This window comes from Myotis nattereri (assembly GCF_964212035.1).
Source record: "Myotis nattereri genome assembly, chromosome: 12".
Classification (NCBI taxonomy): domain Eukaryota; kingdom Metazoa; phylum Chordata; class Mammalia; order Chiroptera; family Vespertilionidae; genus Myotis; species Myotis nattereri.
The window spans coordinates 75,650,116-75,671,276 of record NC_138087.1 but is presented as its reverse complement, the minus strand read 5'-3'; the positions used below and the strand labels follow the sequence as shown (position 1 = coordinate 75,671,276).

Below are 21,161 nucleotides of genomic sequence, written 5' to 3'. Positions count from 1 at the left end.
TCATAGGAAGTATCTTTTGAGCAAAAATTAGGTCTTGAGTTGTCCATTTTATCTTCACAAAATTAGATATTTCTGACACCAAAGTCTGTGTTTTTCCTCTAGACCCTGCTGTTCAAACTGGGGTTATAAAAATCCCAATATGTGCCAGGAGGTTTTAGAAGCTACAGAGTAAGCATGGCACTCTATAGTTTAGTTCAAAATTAAAGCACTTCTTTCTAGGTGTAGTATATTATAGGATAGGATGCAAATATGAGTGAATTCTAAAAATAAATTTTTGTAGCATGGTGTTCTAGGTGGCTCTCCCTCCGTCCTGTCATACCTTGACTTACGCCCACTCTCCTCTGCCCTTCAGGTGTGTCCGTGGAGTGTTTGAGAAGCCCTGTACTTGTACCAGGCTCCCTTTAACGGGATCTTGGCACATGGTAAGATTCAGACATTTCAGGTGGAGGTTAGTGATACAAGAAAAGAAAAATCAAGGGTCAGTGTCCCTTTACCTAAAGGAAACATTTGTGAGGATACAAGACTTGCTCTGGTGGGTTGGTAGGGTCTAGTCTCTAGTGGGTTCCACATGTCCTGAGTCACTCATCAGGGGGCCTCCACAGGAAAGCTGGGTTGACACCCACACTTCTCCGTGTAGTCTTTTATCCCAGGCGTCTTCCCATGATGAATATATTATTCCAAAGAGGGCCACAGCAGAAGCGGCAGGTTTTCCTGAAATCAAGGCTCAGAAGTCCCATATTCCATTACGTTCTGTTGCTCAAAGTAGATCATAGTGTGAGTCTTGCTGGGAGGAGCTGCAAAGACTGGCCTTTTAAAAATCTACCATGTGACCTTGAGCAAGTTACTTAATGCCTTTGAACCTTAATTTTATTTTATCTATAAAATGAAGCTAATATTAATACCTACATCTTGTGGTGGTTGTAAGGATAAAATATGTTGTTACACGAAAAGTACAGCTGATAGTACAAGCTTGGTAAATGTCATCTATTACCGTTCTCTGTGATTCTGCCTAATGAAAGCTTAGCCATCCTTACATGAGACCCTCTTCCTTCCTGAAGCTTCTTGGAAAACATACTGTCCTTGTATCTCATTTGGTGGTTAATATGTATTGCCTTATGTTGCTCTTATGTCAGTAAAAGCAGTCTCTGGAGGATGCAGGCCAGTGTTCATATAATTTTTTGTAGGATTCCCAGTGCCTACCTCGCAGTGATGTAGTGAATGAACCTCTTATTCAAAAGAAGATACAAGCATTTCATTTCTGTTGTTTTGATTTAGTCTAGTAAGTACCTTTAGTTAAAATATAGAAGTAAAAATGTGAAAGGAAAAATTAAACTCCAGATATAGGATCTCACTATTTACTGTGTAATGAAATTAGACATTTTTACGTAGAGGAGATTTTAATTCCCCTAGGGGGAAAAAAAGCTTAATTTTTTTTTGCTGGTCTAAAAAATAAATGAAGATTTAATTTAGAGTTAAATTGCAGAGTGTTAGAAAAAGAGATTTAAAAGCAATAAGGTGCATTTTATTTTAATGGTCATTTCAATTATTTTCAAATTCCAGGAGGTATGAATTCAGAACTTTAACTAGATCAAAGAATGTTGAAATCTTAGTTTAAAAAAGGGTCTGTTGGTTTTTACAAATGGAAGACTTTGCATGTAATAAAAAGGCTCTTGTATTTCTAACTTGTGATCATTCCTGTTTGTGAAAAATAAATGTGAGTACTTCTATAACACTTTTAAGGAATCTTGTATAGGAATCATGTTTAACTTGCCTAATGCTAATAGCATGAAGTGGGGGTACAGTGTGGAAAGGTAAAAAAAAAAAAAAAATCTCGCATCTGCTGTTACATGTTGTTAACTCCCTCAGTAGACGTTAAATCATTTCAAGTACAATAATAGTGTGGGAGGTAAATTAACTAACCATTAACAATCTTATAAATACACAATTAACATGCCAACATTTATATGACACATTGATGGGGCAGCAGTAATTTTTGATTGGGAGTTTGCAGACCTTTGAGAAGCCTCAGGCTGTTGCTTATTTAGACAAGTTTTCACAGATTGCAGGTGAGGGGACTTGAAGTCTGCCTGGCAGAGAAGTGAATGTTTGGAGTGTTGAAAGTTCAAGAAGGGACATTTCCTTTTAGCCATTAGCTGAACTTCCATGTTGCTGCCTATCTCAGGTTCTTAGGGTTCATTTGCTTATGAGAGTTATTTAACGAAACATAATTTTTAGGTATGGACTTTGTAGCTGAAGTTTCACAAATCTCTAGGGATTTTAAAAAAAGATACTTAGACCTAACTGAGAATTTATAGGACACCCACCCTCTGTGGTTTCAGGTCAACAAGTAGATGATCTCTGAAGTTCCTTTTGTGTGTAAAATGTTGTGACTTTTATATTTGAGCAGTCATTGCATGCACTGTTTATATCTTGCTCTTCAACAATTCTCTGTTGCATTAGTGGAGGAGAGGCTAAGTAAGGGTCTAGTTTACTGCGTAATACATTTGCTGTCTTACATCTTTCATAAAGACCCATGGAAGAAATTTCTCTCAGGCCCCAGAACCCAAAGAGTTCAATGTCAGGATATTTAAAAATCATGTTTATTATAACTATCATAATTCTTTGTTCTTCTGTTTAGAGAGGCTGTATAGTGGTTAAGATCCCAAGCTCTTCGATTTTATTCTTGTACTTATTAGCTGCCTGGCTTTGGGCAGTTTTCTTAACCTTTCAGTGTTTTCGTCTGTAAAATTTGCTTCAGAGATTCTTTAGTCTACCTGTAGGAAATGTACAAGATCTGTGCCATGCACTGGCTTATGGATTCATTCTGAGTGACTTCCCCTCTGCCACTTTTCTCATCTACTTTTTTACTATGTTGTACCTTATGCTGTGTGTTGTTTTTTTGTTTGTTGTTGTTTTTTAATATATTCATTTTAGAGAGGAAGGGAGAGGGAGAGAGAGAGAGAAACATCAATGATGAGAGAGAATCATTGATTGGCTGCCTTCTGCACGCTCCCTACTAGGGATCAAGCCCGAAACCCAGGCATGTGCCCTGGGCCAGAATCGAACCTGGGACCCTTCAGTCTGCAGGCTGATGCTCTATCCATTGAGCCAGACTAGCTAGGGCATGTTTGTTTGTTTTATAAGCTATTAGGAGTAAAGTTTGGAAGGTGTATGTGTGTAAAGTTATTATTAAAAATATATTTGTGTTGTCCTGGCCAGTGTGGCTTAGTTGGTTGGAGCATCATCCTCTTACACTGAAAGGTTTTGGGTTTGATCCTTGGTCAGGGCATGTATGGGAGGGCAACCGATTGATGTTTCCCTCCTCCCCTCCATCCCTCTCCCTCCCTATCTTTCTCTCCTTTCTCCTCTGTAGAGGGCATGTGCCAAGGTACCACAGGAGAGTTACATGATCATTAATGAACACAAATGGTTATGTAAAGTGGCAATAGCATCCACATTGCACCTAGAACCACACTAAGCACATAGTTAGAACTTAATAAATATTCGTTGCATGAATGATAAATATTTGTTGAATGAAGTATAAAAGGAGACCCACCCAGTACATTAAGAATGGTCATATTATTTTGGGACATCTCTTAACATCCTCCTACTCTGCATGATGTCTCTATTGCTTCCAGTTTTGGTAAAACTATATGTTTTGAGGACCCTGAAGTTAAAAAGTGGGAGAACCTTTGAAAGGTAGGACATCTTAGGGGAACAGACTTCCTGGTGCCTCAAATTATTGTTTATCCGATAGCCTAAAGGTATAAAAAAAGGACTAACTATCTCAGAATCAAGGATTGGTGGCATCCAGGAAAGTCATTCAGGGCCCGAAGAAATAGCATTTGTAAAAGTGTAGGGCAGCATTTCTAAACGATGTTCTGTGAGACTTTGTTATACATTGATTTATTATCGTTTTCATAGAGGAAAATAATGTTTAGGGATCAGATAAGTTTGGGGTTTGGAATATGTTGTGTTACTAGATTCCCCACTCTTGGAGCTTCACAAGATACATTAGTAGTTTAAAAGCTTTGAAAAGTGCTATAAACAGCAAGAAGAAAACATTTCATTTTGTTTAATGTGGCACTTCATAGATCTTTTTTTTAAATTTAAATTTAAAAATGAGGTAAAATATATATAACATAAAATTTACCATCTTAACCATTTTCAAGTGTACAGTTCAGTGCCATTAAGTATACTCACATTGTTGTGCAAACACCACATCTATCTACAGAATTTTTCCATCTAAATTACCCTTTAAAAAGTCCCATTTTTCTGAATCCCAGCCAACATTAATTTTAAACATCTTTAATCTTGTTACAACTGATGAGAGAAAATAACTTTTAATCTGTGTTCAGAATATCTTCGTGTGAGAAATCAAATCTACCTTCAAATGATAATTTGCTGCTCTTTAAGTGATTTAGAACATATTATTTGGTTTTAAAAAGTAGTGTTGAAATAAGTTGATAGTGTCCCAAGGTGACAATTTTGAAGAGCACATTGAAGAGCTCTTGTATTTGTATTAATAGAAAAAAGGCAATCCTTTCTTTATAATCTCCCTTACAGATGACATGTTCATATATGTCTAATCTCTACAACAGAATTGTATAGTCCTTGGAAGTCAGGCAGCAACATTTTTTGAATTCCTGAAATGTATAAGATCCTTTGTTGCCAGAAGGGATGTGGTATTATAGCCCCTGTCTTTGAGACTTACAGTCTGAATCCTCAAGTACTTGTCAGGGGAGGTGGAAAGCACATTTCCCAGGCATCCTGTGGGGAGCTCCCTACCAGAACCATTATTGCCCTGGCCAGTGTGGCTATGTTGGTTGGGTGTTATCCTATGCACTGAAAGGTTGCCTGTTCGATTCCCAGGCAGGGCATGGGCCCAAGTTGAAGGCTCGATCCCTGGCAGGAAGAATGCAGCAGGCAGCCAATCAATGTTTCTCTCTCACTCCCTTCCTCTCTCTTTAAAAAAAAAAATCAATAAATTTTTTTTTTTTAAAAGAAGTGGTATTAAGTGCATTATTTGTTGAGTGAATCATACAGTTTCCTCATGTATGAAGTTATAATGTATTAATAGAGAAGATATCTTTTCATGTTGGGGTGTTTTAAGGGCTTTGTTCTGTAAGGATAAAATTAGGGAGTTGGTGTGTGCCATCACAAGTGTTTGTCCATAACTCTCTTCTTCATAAGAAGTGATGGAGCAAGTCCATTTTCCTTGAAAAGATGGAGGGTACTTCAGTATACTTTTGTTGCTTTGCCCTTTGCCATTTGACTCTTCAGTGCCAGAATATCCATTGAACGTGTGATTCCTCACTGAAGCCCTTGTTTTTACAGGGGAGAACTATTCAAAATCAAGGTAAAAGCACCCGCTCCTCTTTTGCTGGCAACTAGTTGCCTTCCTTTTATGGGGTAGACGGTTATCGTTATTGCAGTGAGGGTATTTGCAGCTCTGGTGATCTGTGATCCTATGATTCCATTACAAAACAAAAACTCTCATTTATAAGTAATTCTGTAGTTTTATAAATCTTTTTGTGGCTATATAAGAAGTTTTTCTTTCTTTATTTTTTAAATATATTTTTACTGATTTCAGAGAGGAAGGGAGAGGGTGAGAGAGATAGTAATTATTGATTGGCTGCCTCCTGCAAAGCCCCATTCAGGGGATCGAGCCTGCAACCCAGGCATGAGCCCCTACTGGGAATTGAACCGTGACCTCCTGGTTCATAGGCCGATGTTCAACCAACTGAGCCACACTGACCGGGCAGAAGTTTGTATTTTTCTAAGTGAAATTTAAATGTTCCCCTTTAGTTCTGTAATATTTTGTTTTGTTTTTTTGTTAATCCTCATCCGAGGATATTTTTTCCATTGAGTAGAAGGGAGTGAGGAGAGGGAGATGGAGAGGGAGAGAGAGACACTGATTGGTTGCCTCCTGCATGTACCCTGACTGGGGTCTGGGATCAAACCTGCTACCCTTCAGCGTGCAAGCCGGCGCTGTAACACTATCCAGGGCAAATTCTGTAATATTTTTTTGATTAATACATTTCAAATGGTGGGTTGACATTAACATTTCTGAGACTGACTGCCTCAGAAACTTGACACTTAGAGGAATCACATTGTATTCGGAGACATACTAGGTGTGTGTGAGGGTATAAAATTTTGATTCAGGGATCCCTTACTTAACTTTGCATTTCCCATTAGCCCCTGTGTAAAATAAGTACTCAGTGAATATATTTAGAAAAAAAACTGAGGTAATGTAATTCACTTGGTTAGAGATGCTCCTCAGTTAAACTCTTTCTTAATCTCAGTATCTTTACTTAAGAACCACCAAATGATGCCAATAGAATATATTACCAGACAGAAAATTTTTAAACCTGTTAGCTATAATGATTTATTAACTAGATTTCCCCCATGTTCCATTTCTAGAAGAAACAAATGACAAGAAAATCTGGTGTTATATAGGTCTTTCTAAAAATAAATTCTAGGACTGTTGAAGGAACAAATTCAATCCAGCTTTCACATTGTTGTTCTTCTAATGATTTTGGAGGACAGGGAGGTGACGCAGATGACCTGCAGAGTCCTCTGTCACAAAGGAAGCACACACTTGATTTACCTGCTGTGAATTTACTAGAGAAGGGCAAATTGTTGATGTTTTTTAGGATTACTTTAAACAAAAAGTGAAAGCTGAAATTATAGCAGCTAATATTTAGTTATGTGCCAGGGACTCGTTTGAGCACTTAATCTGCATTATCTTCTATATGAGATTCCCATTTTATAAATAAAGAAAGAAAACAGGCTGAAAGAGGTTAACATTATTTTGACCAACATCACATAGCTAGCAAGTGATAGGGCCAGGAGCTGAACCCAATTTTGCCTATAGGGCCTTAGGTTCTTAACCACGGTTCTGTAATATTTTCTTTGTTGTGTATTCCCATTCAACTGAGGAGGTACCATCTTGTTCCCAAAATAAGCAGCATTGCAGTTTTAATAGGGTTCAGGAAGCAGTTCTTATAATTAGGTTTCTAAAATAAGAAATTAATCTAGTAAGAGACAAGTTTGATTAATAAGTTTTATTTTAAAAAGCACAATACTGTCTTAAATCAGAAGAAAGGAACATGTATTTATTGAACAAAATTACTTTGGTAGTACATTTTTACAAATTTCCTAGTAACTCAGAAAGCATTGTCTATGACCTATTAGATACTTCACAACCATATGATGGGGGAATGTAAACTGAAGAAATGCAGTTTAATACTTCAGCACATTGTGGAAAATACAACTTGTTCTTCTATCATCTTATAAAGTGATGAGAAGACTGCATGGAATAAAGGGAGAAAGAAAGGAAAGTGTATTGTTTTAGCAATAGTTATATACTTTGAGTGGACTAAAGGGTTACTATTATTTGTTTTGCAAGAGAGCAAGCTATCCTCTCTTGATACCATGGAGACCACATTGACTAGAGCCTTAGCCCTTAGTGCAGCGGTTCTCAACCTGTGGGTCGCGACCCCTTTGGGAGTCAGACGACCCTTTCACAGGGGTCGCCTAAGACCATCGGAAAACACATATATAATTACATTTTGTTTTTGTGATTAATCACTATGCTTTAATTATGTTCAATTTGTAACAATGAAAATACATCCTGCATATCAGATATTTACATGACAACTCATAACAGTAGCAAAATTACAGTTATGAAGTAGCAACGAAAATAATTTTATGGTTGGGGGTCACCACAACATAAGGAACTGTATTAAAGGGTCGCGGCATTAGGAAGGTTGAGAACCACTGCCTTAGTGCTTATAAGGATTTCCTTGCAGCTTAGACTTAATCCTTTTAGGCTCCTAGGTACAGGAATAAATGTTGATTTTCAGGGTAGCATTTTAACACATTGAATTTGTTTGAAAAATTATTCTGCCTTATTCTTAAATATTGCTGTGTACGTCATGTTTCTAGGTAGGTGAGCCTGTGAAACAATATGAAGAGGAGAAAATAGCCTTTTAAGGAAATTGGCCCAAAGAAAGGATGGCCTTCTTGGACAATCCAACTATCATTCTAGCTCACATTCGACAGTCACATGTGACCAGTGATGATACAGGAATGTGTGAGATGGTTCTCATTGATCATGATGTTGACCTAGAGAAGATTCATCCTCCTTCAATGACTGGAGACAGTGGGTCAGACATTCAGGGAAGCAATGGTGAGACTCAGGGCTATGTATATGCCCAGTCAGTCGATATTACCTCAAGTTGGGACTTTGGTATTAGAAGACGCTCAAATACAGGTAAACATTGCCTTTTAGTCATGTCTTCTGAGCTTTACATCACTAAACAATCTTATAGAATAATGCATAATGTTGGACTAGATTTAATGGGAAAGTCTCAGTGTGTAAACAGGAGTATGCATGTATTAACACCAAGAATGGGTCAAAGCAGTATGTCCATCTCTACTACTGAATAGAGAGAGCCTCTGGAATGATGCTATTAGAAGTAGAAGAGATATAGTGAAAAAGTTGGCTATTAGAGGCATGTTGGATGTTCTATTTTCTAAAGTCTGTAGAAAGGGACTTGTTTAAGTATCTTCAACAAAGCAACATCGGTCCTAGCAGGTAGACTACTGGGAGGCAGATTTCAGGTTGACATAATACAGAACCTTTTTTCTTTTTAATACATTTTTATTGATTTCAGAGAGGAAGGAAAGGAAGAAAGATAGAAACATCAGTGATAAGAGTAAAACATTGATTGGCTGCCTCCTGCACGCCCCCTACTGGGGATCAAGACCGCAACCTAGGCATGTGCCCCTACTGGGAATTGAACTCTGACCTCCTGGTTCATAGGTGGATGCTCTACCGCTAAGCCACACCAGCCGGGCAATACAAAACCTTTTAGCTAGGCAGCTGACCAGCCAAGGAGGGCTGCTGCCTGAGACAGCTCTTGCCCTGGGAGGAATTGTAAGGGTTGGAGATTAGGAGATAGCTGAATACTTACTGGGGCTGCTTTTTTAATAGGAATTCCTACATTGGGTGTGAGATTAGAAAAGGTGCTGCTGTTTTTGATACATTACCTTTTTTTAAGTTGATCTCTGCACTTTGATCTTTGTGGCTTGAAAGTACTCAACTTTGATAATATATATTTAGTCATTAGTTATTAAAAGCCTATCATTGCCCTTTTCCAGCTTTATTTTTTGGAAGCATTTCAAGGGAAATGTGATGAACCAAGGCCTTTACTTAGATAAATTATTTAGGATATATAATTGTTCTATATCAGGGTGTGCTAGGAGATCCTTTTTTTTTTTTTGGAGGGGGGTGGAATAAATCAGAAAATATAATCTAATCAATAGCAGTAACCTGCTGCTAACTCACAAGAAAAGTAGTGGTAGGAGATGTGGTAGAACATTGAAAATACTTACACAAAGAAGACTGCAGGTAAAGCAGGTTGCAATTTACAGAGAAAGTCCTGTTAAGATTTTGGTTTACAATTCAGTGTTCTGTGACATCCACAAAGAATAATTTGTTCTCATGATGAAAATAATGAATAGCATTTTCTAGTATCTAAAGGAACTTTTATCAAAATAGGATTTGAGTGAAGGTTTGACTATAATTTAGAACCATTGATTCTCAGTTCTCTAGTTGAAACTGACTTTCTTGTAGGTTATTGAGATGATATCTTATATGACAGGTTGAATGGATTTCAGTAGGAGAATGCTGCTCAATTGAGAGCTTCATGATTATATTACTTCAGCTGTACGCTTCACATTTATTAATTGCAATTGAATGGAGTGGGATTTGGTTAGATATAGTGGCATTGTCAGAATGCTTTTGCCAGTATAGCTTACATTTCTGGCAAGATTAGTTTGTGTTTCCCTACCACAGTGTGTAAGGCAGGAGTGTATTATTTCCTGCCTTTGAGAAATCTACTTATTTATTTTTTTGTTAGCATTGTGCCACAATAGGAAGTGCAATAGGAAACTAATTTCAAGAGATTGCATTAATTGTGACTTTCTTTTCCATTGTGGTCCATATGGATGTTGTTAATGTATGTTGGACAATATTATTTAAAAGATTGGTTCAACTGATTTTGCCTGTGGTAATCAGCCTGTGGTAATATAATCACAAATGCATAATTTTAGGTGATGATTTGTTATTGTTGTTGGAATTTCTTAAGATAGCACTTATATAATTAAGATTGTGGGGTGTCCTGTGACCAAGGAATTTACTTTTTAATCCTTTCAGCATATCTTAAAATTTTGTATAAGAAAAATTGTTCTTTTTAAGATTTGACTAATGTTACAAAGATACAAATCATTTATTTTACTACCTATAAACTATTTCAGCCCACTGAAGAAAAGCTATGCTAATTTATATAGCTTTGACATTTTATAATTTTCATGATTTTTAGATAAAGGATTTTATATTTAAAACTTTAATAGTCTAGTCTGAGTTCATTTATCTTTAATTTTTGAAACGGGTAGAGTAATTCATAACAGTAATTTTATTCCTGTAATGTAATATTCACTTCAGTTCATTTGTGCATTAAAATTCCTTTAAGACCGTTATTAATGATTTATATAATGAAATGTCATATTAATCACAGAAGTTTTCACATTTTATTATTCTCTTCCATGTTAATACTATCTTTATGATCTCTATTAATGTTTTATATCCTCTAATTTCAATTATAAATCAAGAATATTTTCATGTTTTTGTTGGTATTTGCTTTTCAGGGGTGCCACCTTTAAAATTTTATGACTTTTTTCCTACATATACAATATAAAACATCTTTATTCATATAAAGGTAGTTAATTATGTCTTTGTTTATAGTAAACTTTCATTGACAAACTTATAGTTATAATATTTCTTTTCAAGCTCAAAGATTAGAACGACTTCGAAAAGAGAGGCAAAACCAAATCAAATGCAAAAATATTCAGTGGAAAGAAAGAAATTCTAAGCAATCAGGTAAATGGAAATAATTTTCATTGTTAATTTGAAATTTATAGATTTGGTGTATATTATTATTATATAAGAGCTTTTATTTTTAATTCATCCTTTTCAACCCTCTGGGTGGATACCTCTTGTGTTTTGAGATTTGAACTCTTCATTTGGGTGCCACTCTTCGGTCTGGGTCACAGGCACATTTTGTACACACTGTCGTGCTAGTACCTTGTTCTTAGAGCCAAGGAGAACCTATGATTTGTATGGGCCTCTGGGCTGTAGATTTCTCCTGGCAGTTCTAACCTAGACTTTATCTTGCCTTATTATGGCCCCAGAAACAATCTCTGTTGCATATATGTGAATTCTTTCCTTTAGCTTAAAAACCATTATGTTAGTGGCATTATTAGCATATGCAGTATATGTTCATATGATAATGTATTAAGAAGCTGGCCATATTATGTATTTTCAAAACTTCAATCTCAATAAGAGAAGCCATTTAAAAAAATTCCAAATAAAGTGCTATTAAAATATTTTCTAATGTTTATATCATGTTTCCTAGACTTTTTTTCTCCTTTCAAAGAAATGTCTGCAGTCTGCCTTCTATACCTTCCCAGCACTTCCCATTACCACCCTGCATTTAATAAATGTCCAATAGTTTTTGTTGACTGACTCCAACTGTTATAAAACTATCTTAATGATTACTAATTATCACCAACACCTATCTAGTGCTGTTCTAAGCAGTTCTTCTGCATTACCTCCAATGCACTGATCTTTTAAGGTGAAGGTATCATTGATTAGATGAGACAGATGAGATGGAGGCTCAGAGAGATTAGGCTTGCTAAAGTTCCAAGGCTAGGAAGTGGTTGTGCAGTACAGAGCCATGTTTTGCATCTAGCACTGTCTGCCTCTAAAGGCCAATCTCTCTCTGCTAAACCACACTATGTAAAGTGGTTCGTGCTTTCTCCTGTGAGTGTAAACCTGAGTGTGCTCAATGGGTCTGATTTTCATAATGGTTGCTTCTAAATGATGACCCCGTAGAACCAGAAATCCCACTCACTTCTCTTTTTTGCATCTCATTTCTATGATTTCCTATATATTCTTTTATATATATTAAAAATCTTTCGCCCTGGCCGATTTGGCTTAGTGGATAGAGTGTTGGCCTACAAGCTAGCTGAAGGGTCGAGGGTTCAATTCCAGTCAAGGGCACATGCCTCAGTTGCAGGAAAGGACTCTTTGGGAAGGTGATGGTTGAGCAGAGAAGGAGTGAACCACGCAGATATTGGAGATGAGTGTTCTAAGACAAGCGAACAGCAAATTTAAAGTTTCTGTGACAGAAGTGTGCCTGATGTATACCATGAATAGCAAGGAAAGGATGCTTATTGGTTGGAGTAGAGTAAGTAAGGGGAAGAGTGGAATCAGGGGTGTAAGTAGTAAGAAACTTGATCATGCAAGATCTTGTAAGAAATTTAATTTTTACTCTCAGCAAAGTGATTTGATCAAGTAGTAATGTGATATGTTACCTACTTTTTTATTTTTAGCTTAAATTTCCTTTAATACAACTTTTTATTATAGAAAATTTAAAACATATACAAAAGTAGAGAGAATGGCATAATGAACCCTCCATACTATTATTCTTATACTAGAGGCTCAGTGCACAAAAGTCGTGCACTTGGGGGAGGGGGGTCCCTCAGCCTGGCCTGTGCCCTCTTGCAGTCTGGGAGCCTTCGGGGGATGCCCACCTGCCGGCTTGGGCCCACTCCCCAAGGGATCAGGCCTAAGCTGGCAGTCAGAAATCCCTCTGGCAGCCCAGGAGTCCTGGGGGAATGTCCGACTAACAGCTTAGGCCCACTCCCCACCGCTTGGCTTGCCAGCCATGAGTTGGCTTCTGGCTGAGCAGCGCTCCCCCTGTGGGAGTGCACTGACCACCAGGGGGCAGCTCCTGTGTTGAGCGTCAGTGTGCGTCATAGCAACGCGTCATTCCGCCATTCGGTCAGTTTGCATATTAGCCTTTTATTATATAGGATTCTCCTTTTCCTCATCAGCTTTGTCTTCCAGATTTTTGTGGTAGGTGACATTGGAGAGTGTGAGAGGATTAAGATGTGGACCTTGACCTTGAGGAACTATAATTCCAAAATCACAGAATATTAGAGTCAGGAGAGATCTTCAAAATTATCTAGTTGTACAAGCCCAGAAAGGTCTAGTGAATTGTCCAGATTACACACTTGGTAGTGGCAAAGCCAGGTGAAAGCTTAGGTCCTGTAGCTGTGAATGCATTTCTTACAGAATGGCTGCTTTGTTGGTTTGTCTGACTCTATCCCTCCCACCCCACACCCAACCCAGTCCTTAAACCCTAGTTGAATTAACAATCCTGACCTGTGTGTTTTTTATTGAAGTGTATATGAAGCTTTTTTCCCACACATTAGACCTGAATATGTCCCTGGACCCTCCTTCCTTAAGGTTCCAAAGAAGACTTTAGGGAAGGTGTACTGGCTGTCTTTCTGTGTGTAATCACAAAGATGTTTCTATCTTCCTCTTGTATCACAGCCCAAGAGTTAAAGTCACTGTTTGAAAAAAAGTCCCTCAAAGAGAAACCTCCAAGTTCTGGAAAGCAGTCAATATTATCTGTACGCCTAGAGCAGTGCCCTCTGCAGCTGAATAACCCCTTTAATGAGTATTCCAAATTCGATGGCAAGGTAAGTAAAAATAAAACTTTGTGTCTTTTAAGTTCGTGATTTCCTTTCTTTTCTTTCTTTTTTAAAATATATTTTTATTTCAGAGAGGAAGGAAGAGAGAGAGGGAGATAGAAACATCAATGATGAGAGAGAATCATAGATTGGCTGCCTCCTGTACACCTCCCCACCCCCACTGGGAATCGAGTCCGCAACCTGGGCATGTGCCCTTGACCAGAATCGAACCTGGGACCCTTAAGTCCGCAGCCCGGCGCTCTATCCACTGAGCAAAACCGGCCAGGGCAAGTCCGTGATTTTCAACCAGTGTGTTGCAAGAATTTTTGAAACGTAATACTTGACTACTTAGGGGCACTGACCTCTTTTCCCTTAGGTTGTCAAAAAGACAACAGCCAACACAACAGTAGCCTTCTGGTGTGAAAGCCCTATCTTGAACCGTAAATTTATAGGTTATATGATAGAGTTGCATCTTGTTGGTCACATCGCATAATAAGGTTGGTCTGATTGGTTAATTCTTGGTACCAGACATTCTTGTATACACCTGATTATTTTTTAAAATGTTTTTATTGATTTTAGAGAGAGGAAGGGAGAGGGAGAGAGAGAGAGAAATATCAACGATGAGAGAGAATCATCAATCGGCTGCCTCCTGCATGCCCCACACTGGGGAACGAGCCCTCAACCTGGGCATGTGCCCTGACCAGATATTGAACTGGGACCTCCTGGTTCATGTGTCTACACTCATGAGCTACACTGGCTGGGCATAGGCACCTGGTTTTTAAAAAGTCGCTTTGGAGCAAAAAGCGTAGGCAGTCATCATTATATCTATTTTTGTAAGTCATTCAAAATTATATCTGTTTTTTTGAAAATTGGCAAAAAATATATTTTTGGTGTGCTGCAGAATTTTAGTAATTAATTTATGTATGCCATGAGATGGGAAAGGTTGAAAATCACTGCTCTAAGTAAAAACCTCAACAAGTGGAATTATTGGTATTATTATGTTATTATTAGATTTGGGGTTTAAAAAATGACTCAGATAATTATAGAATGTCACTCATATTTTTTGAGGATGTAAAAAGGTGTGAACTGGGTTTAATGTTGTTTCCGTAGTAATATGTTTAGAAGGATTAAAACAAAACCAGTCCTGAGTTATGTATCTGTATTTTGTTTGTTTGTTTTCTTTTTTTATCTCCTAAGTGTACTTGAGGGTTTGGGTTAGTTGGGTTGTGATTAATCAAGGTCTAATTGTGTTGAAAGTGGTTCTGGGAGGCAGCATTGTCTTGTCTGATGCTGTATTTTAACTACAGGAATTATTAAGCTTAGAGCTTCATTTCAGTATTCTAGGCCATTGCTTTGCTTGTCAGTATTTCATTGTAGGGAATCTTTTTTGACACTTGCTGTGCAGAGGACTTTTCTTATAATAATTCACAATTGTAACATTAGTTTATTTTCTTTTTAGCAAAATGGCCACTATTTTAGGTGGAGTATAGTTTCATGTGCACCCCCACCCCCCTGCTCCATTCCCTGCCATTCTGTGTTTCTGTGCTGAGCTGGGCCTCTTTCAGAAGACAGTAGCAGTTGATTTTTATATTTATTGCCATTATGTTTGCTGTCTGGCAGTGGCGTAGGGGTGCTGAGTGATAGCTTGTTGCCTGGAGGGGTTGTGTTACAATTTGTCTTATTTCAACACCATTGCAATTAATAAACATACAGCTCTTTGCTTATGTTTGCATTTTTCATATTCAAGTTCTGGTTATGTGCTGCTTCTGTCAGTTGTCATCTTTGAGCAAGATGTTTTCTCTTCAAAACACTTTTACCTGCCCGGCCAGCATGGCGCAGTAGTTGAGTATCGATCGACCTCTGAACCAGGAGGTCACGGTTTGATTCCCAGTCAGGGCACATACCCAGATAGTAGGCTCGATCCCCAGTGTGGAGCATGCAGGAGGCAGCCGATCAATGAATCTCTCTCATCGTTGATATTTCTCTCTCTCTCTCTCTCTCTCTCTCTCTCTCTCTCTCTCTCTCTCTCTCTCCCCCTCCCCCCTGCCTCCCTCTCTCCCTCCCTCCCTCCAACTTTGAAATCAATAAAAATACATATTAAAAAACCCAAAACACTTTTACCTCATACAATGCAGCCTGTTTCCATAGGCTTAAGTGAGCATATATGGCCATCAGCATGTGAGGTTATTGATGTTGGTGGGGAAGAACAAGAACTGGAAACAAAATGCATAGGTAACATCAAGATAATAATATGCTCATAAACGTACTTTTAGTAAATTAGAGATTGTGTTGACTGATATAAAGCTTCTCTTTAAGCCTGCCCTACTGCCTTCTCCTATTTCTTCTTGTGGAATGCAACAAAGAGAAGGAAGGGTCCCCCTAGGGGATAAGAATGTCAGCCTCTAGAAAATGGCATGTTGGGCTGTAGAGGATTTTTTTTTCTTAACTACTAAGTTGATTTATTTAGATTTGTGAGAAGTTACCAGGTTAGGTTACATGGTTGGAATTTATTTTCTTCCATTGCCTGAAACCACCTCATTGTTTGAGAATGTAATTGCTGAAATAATTAATGTGTGGTACTGCTTTGATGCCAACAGAATAGAATAGCACAGATCTTTTAAAATATTATATTCTAGAATTGTCATCATCATCATACTATTCGATTCTTTTATGTAAATATTTAGGTTTGAATTTGTCAGAAGGTTATGATCTCTGCTTGGTATTTATCTAAATTCTGAAGTAACAAGGAGAAATTTTTTAAAAATGTAAAGAAGCCATTTCTTCAGTCACAGAGGAATTATTTTTGCTAGATGTGTATTTACACTTAAGGCTCTGGATGCGTTTGTCATATCAAGTCTCTTTGTGATCAAAGAATGTGGGGCAGTCACCATTACACATTGATTAAGAAAGATTTATATAAGTCTATCTTGTGATGAGATGCTATTTTATTATTACCCTGCATATTACAATTGCTAAAATACAATTAAACCCTTGTTCTCATCTATTATTTAATATTGATGCATTTGGCAGATATGTAATGAAAGTGGCTAATATTTGAAGGATATTGTACTGTACATATTAAATTAGTCTTTCTTTATCTTTGTGAAATGCATCAATATGATATTCAATGACATCTCAATGATTAATAGAGAATTATACTTGAGTCAAGCCTTTTTGTAACCTAGAAATTAAAATGACTATTCAAATAACACCTCAAAATGATCAAATTAGCATTTTGTGATTGCATAATAATGGGATTGTAGTAGTTACAAGAGCACCATGGCTGCCTCTGGAGTTAAGATCATGTCAACCCCTTGATAATAAAGCCTTTTCTGTGAGAGTCAACTTTAATAATTTCCAGATTGATTCTTCCCATAAATCATTTGATGTTCAGCACTAAATTTTTGTTGCTGTTGTAACTTAAAATTATTTTATTTTTATTCAGCTCATATTTAAGAAGTGAAATGAGTGTCCTTTTAAAATGATTCACCGTCTTGTCATTGAACACCATGCTTTTTACCTCAAATGTAAGGTTTTCCCATGTATTTTTCAAAGGTTTGTTAAAGCCACTAAAATATGTAGGTTTTTTCCCCCCTATATTTATTCACAATGCTTTTCTTGGGAATAATGCTTGCCTTATTTACATAATTAACTGAGTTGCTTAGGTCTCTTGGGCAAATGGTACATAATTGGGGAGAGAAGAGGACAGGGAAGAGTTTGGGGTCTAATTAAATATGCTAAAAAACTACTTAATTATGTATTTCCTCAAGAGACTAACTGCTGTGAAATCCTCCTTAAGATTAAGCTAGCTTTTGGTTTGAAAAAAGGATTTTGCTTTTGATATGGCTTTACTATTATTATATTGTGGTTAAGCTAGCACATCTAGTTCTGATGGTTTGTGCAAACTGGATTGTTGGTGTTATTGATTCTAAGGGTAAGCATCTCTCAGCTGTTGTGTTCAATTAAAACGAATACCTTCAAATAGCTTTTGGTTTCTGTAGCTGATTAATTTCATTTTTTAAATTGTGGTTGATTAATTTCTTGAAGGCATACAATTGAGAGGAAAGGCTGTATTTAGGCATGTGCTTTGCTGTAATTTTGGCAATGTTTTTTATCAGGCTTATTATTATGTTTATATTATTTCTTGGGCAAATTAGTGGTATTACCTTTAGATTCATAGGTTATAAATAAGTATTTACTGATCATTTGAAAAAAGTCCAAGATAGATTGCAGTTGGTTTTAGTTGGATAAGGCAAAATGAGGTTCAACCATCTGCCCGAATTCTTCAGGTTTGTTGAAAACAGGACCTCTGAATTATTCGTTCATTAAAGAAACAGAAACTCTGTTCTAGAGGTTGAGACAGTCAGAAAACTTCTTGTGCCCGTCCTGACTTCACTGTATGTGGGAAATGTTGGGTATGACAAGGAGTTGCTTTAAGGTGTTAAGGGAGTGGTCTCTATGGATAGGCAGTAAACACTCAGCACTGATTTAAGTGCCCCTAACTATGTGGATTTCTGCCGTGTCCCTCCACTTGTTTCAAATGAAGTCATATTTTAAGCATCAAACTCTTTCCTTTCTATGCCTTATCACTTGAGAAGCTTTTGCTAGTTAGTCATCACTGTTTTAGATAAACTGAGTTTGCAAATATTATCAACTAGAGGCCCAGTGCACGAATTCGTGCACCAATGGGGTCCCTCGGTCTGGCCTACACCCTCCCGCAATCCGGGACCCCTTGGGAGATGTCAGATAGCTGGTTTTGGCCCGATCCCCGCAGGCCCGATCCAGACAGGAGGGAGCCCAATCCCCGCAGGCCTGATCCAGACAGAAGGGAGCCCAATCCTGTTCATTGAACGTCTGTCCCCTGGTGGTCAGTGCACATCATAGCGACCAGTTGACTGGTCGTTCGGTCACTTAGGCTTTTATATATATATAGATAGATCATCAGAAGTTCAACTGCTCATGTCCTGTCAATACAGTTACTACCAAATAAATAGTACCGATTACCAGTTGTGTCATCTTGGTTCCGTTTTCTTCACCTCTCCAAACTTCAGTTTCTTTACCTCTGAAAAATAGAGTTCCTTCCTCACAAGCTGATGAGATCATCAAATTGGATAATCCTACAGGATAAAGCCCCTAGCACACTGAGAAGCAGTATAATTTAATTTATAAGCAGACCTATTTTGTGGTTTGAATCCTGACTCCACTTAGGCTGTTATCTCAGGCTACTTACTTCACCTCTGGAAGCTCCAATCTTCATATGTGGAATGAGATGATGACAGTGTATCTTCCTCATGAAGGTTAATTGAGATAAGACCTGTTTAGCAAGACATGTAGCCATAGGAAGCACTCAACAAATATCCCACTTCTGCCTCTTTCTCTGTGAACGGTGGGGCCAGTGATGCTGTCTCTCCTATTAGATTGTTGATATGATGGAGTCAGAGAAAATGAGCTCTTAAAACCAGGAGTTCAGAGTAGCATCGTGAAACAAGATGTGTAGCAACTGGAGGAAGGTGGTTTATCTGTTGGAAGCCCAGGGAGCCTAGTGGGGTTTGGCCTTTAACTTTAAATGGAAGATAAAGACAAATTATTACTTCCTTTGTGTGTTTTTTTTAAAATATATTTTATTGATTTTTTACAGAGAGGAAGGGAGAGAGATAGAGAGTTAGAAACATCGATGAGAGAGAAACATCGATCAGCCGCCTCCTGCACACCCCCCACTGGGGATGTGCCCGCAACCAAGGAACATGCCCTTGACCGGAATCGAACCTGGGACCCTTCAGTCCGCAGGCTGACGCTCTATCCACCGAGCCAAACCGGCTAGGGCTCCTTTGTGTTTTTTTGTGTGTTTTTTCTTTTGGCAATGGCTATGTTTTTAAACATCGAGTAAGAAGGTAGTTCCATATTAGTAATTGCTTGGCAGTTTACTAAAATGTTAAGTATCCTTCTTATTTGACTTAGTTAAATTCTACTCTACATGTAGGGAGAATGTTTGCCTTGGCAAGTGCTTAAAAAAGGCAGAACCACTTCTGGTTCGTATAGACAGCTGTGACATGGATGATGTTAACTTGTTAGAAAGTAACCATTTCTCTGTTAGAAACTGTTTTAACCGGTAAGCTGCAGAGAGCATGGGGGACGGGATAATTCATGAGTGCTAATTGCTTGGCTGTTAATTTTCATAAGTGTTGATAGAAGCAGTTCCTTAAATTAAACTTTGTTTAAAATGTATCAGGGGAAATATTCCACAATGTCGAGCCTGAAGTGAAAATTAATATGAATGCTGTGGCAATTAACACATACTGGTTAATAGCTTTTAGCAGCATTTTGGGATGATAGTCCTTAAATACATTTTTGCATGCTGCTCTTGTTTCAGCATTGTTCCAGTCTATGTCTGGATAATTATGAACAAATGTTTTCTACAATTATTGGCATTAAGTAGTTCTCTTCAAAGAAAGTCACTTAAAACGTTGCAGAAAAACATGAAGCCACTGAGAAATATTGCAAACACAGAAAAGGTCAGCAAATTGAAATCGTATTAAAAAAAAACCGCCTTTTGAGGAAAAATCTGAATTTGGAATACAGTGGGGCCTTGACTTACAAGTTTAATTCGTTCCGTGATGGAGCTCGTAACTCAAGTTACTCGTATGTCAAATCAAAAAGTGAACAATTGAGACACGTGATGCTGGGCTGATGTGGCGTTCACTGTGACGTTCGCTGCGCCAACTAGCAGTGGGGTATCTGAAGCTGGCTCGTAACTCGAATTTTAGCTCGCAACTCAAAGCAAAAAATCGGCTGAGAGACGGCTCATATCTCGAAAAACTCATTAGGACACTCGTAAGTCAAGGCCCCACTGTATTTGCTATTATCATGGGAATGGGACCTGGACTTTTAGTGCTGGTTATGTTTCTAGACTGCAGCTTCTGCTTATTGCTGCCTGAGTGGAGGTGTGGCTTTGAGCCTAAGGGCTTTCTGGACTTAGAGCTTTCTTCTTTCCTCTTCACCCTGCAAGTTGGCCAGTGCCCACCCTCCCCCAAGTGGCTGAGAAGTTGGCTGCATAATAATCTCATTCCCCCACCCCCTTCCTTTTCATAAGAGTGCTCCTTGGTGCCCATTAAGAGACAAATCCTGTGTGTGTGTGTGTGTGTGTGTGTGTGTGTGTGTGTGTGAGAGAGAGAGGGAGAGGAGAGAGAGAGAGAGAGAGAGAGAGAGAGAGAGAGAGAGAGAGAGAGAGAATATGAATAGATATCAGAACCCAGAACCCTTTGGTGCACTGGGTGACATTCAACCAATTGAGCCACTCCAGCCTGGCAAGAGAGTAATTTTAAATGAGGCAGATGCCAGATGTCATTTATGAAAATATATTGATTGTAATTCTTGGAGGTTAGATGACCAAGAGGTAAAACATGGGCATATTTTTCTTACAACAAGATTACTTTGTAGTACCACCCTCTTCCTAGCTAATTAATTACCTGATTAGTGTTTAAATCTGGTTGAAATGAATTTAAAGCACAGGTCCTAGGGAAAACCTAGGACACAATCCTTACAGGTGTGGTGGG

The 21,161-nt window shown here is 38.0% G+C and overlaps 1 protein-coding gene across 7 annotated transcripts in view; it reads left to right on the top strand.

Annotated features, from left to right (window-relative positions):
- Window positions 1-21,161, top strand: part of MAPKAP1 (MAPK associated protein 1) — a 190,736-nt gene that overhangs the window by 11,937 nt on the left and 157,638 nt on the right. For all 7 annotated transcript variants that reach the window (XM_081103602.1, XM_081103603.1, XM_081103605.1 and 4 more), the window contains exons 3-5: window positions 7,951-8,278; window positions 10,859-10,948; window positions 13,469-13,617. In XM_081103602.1, the coding sequence (XP_080959728.1) occupies window positions 8,020-8,278; window positions 10,859-10,948; window positions 13,469-13,617 (498 nt within the window). In that variant the 5' untranslated portion in view covers window positions 7,951-8,019. The remainder of the gene's footprint in view (window positions 1-7,950; window positions 8,279-10,858; window positions 10,949-13,468; window positions 13,618-21,161) is intronic.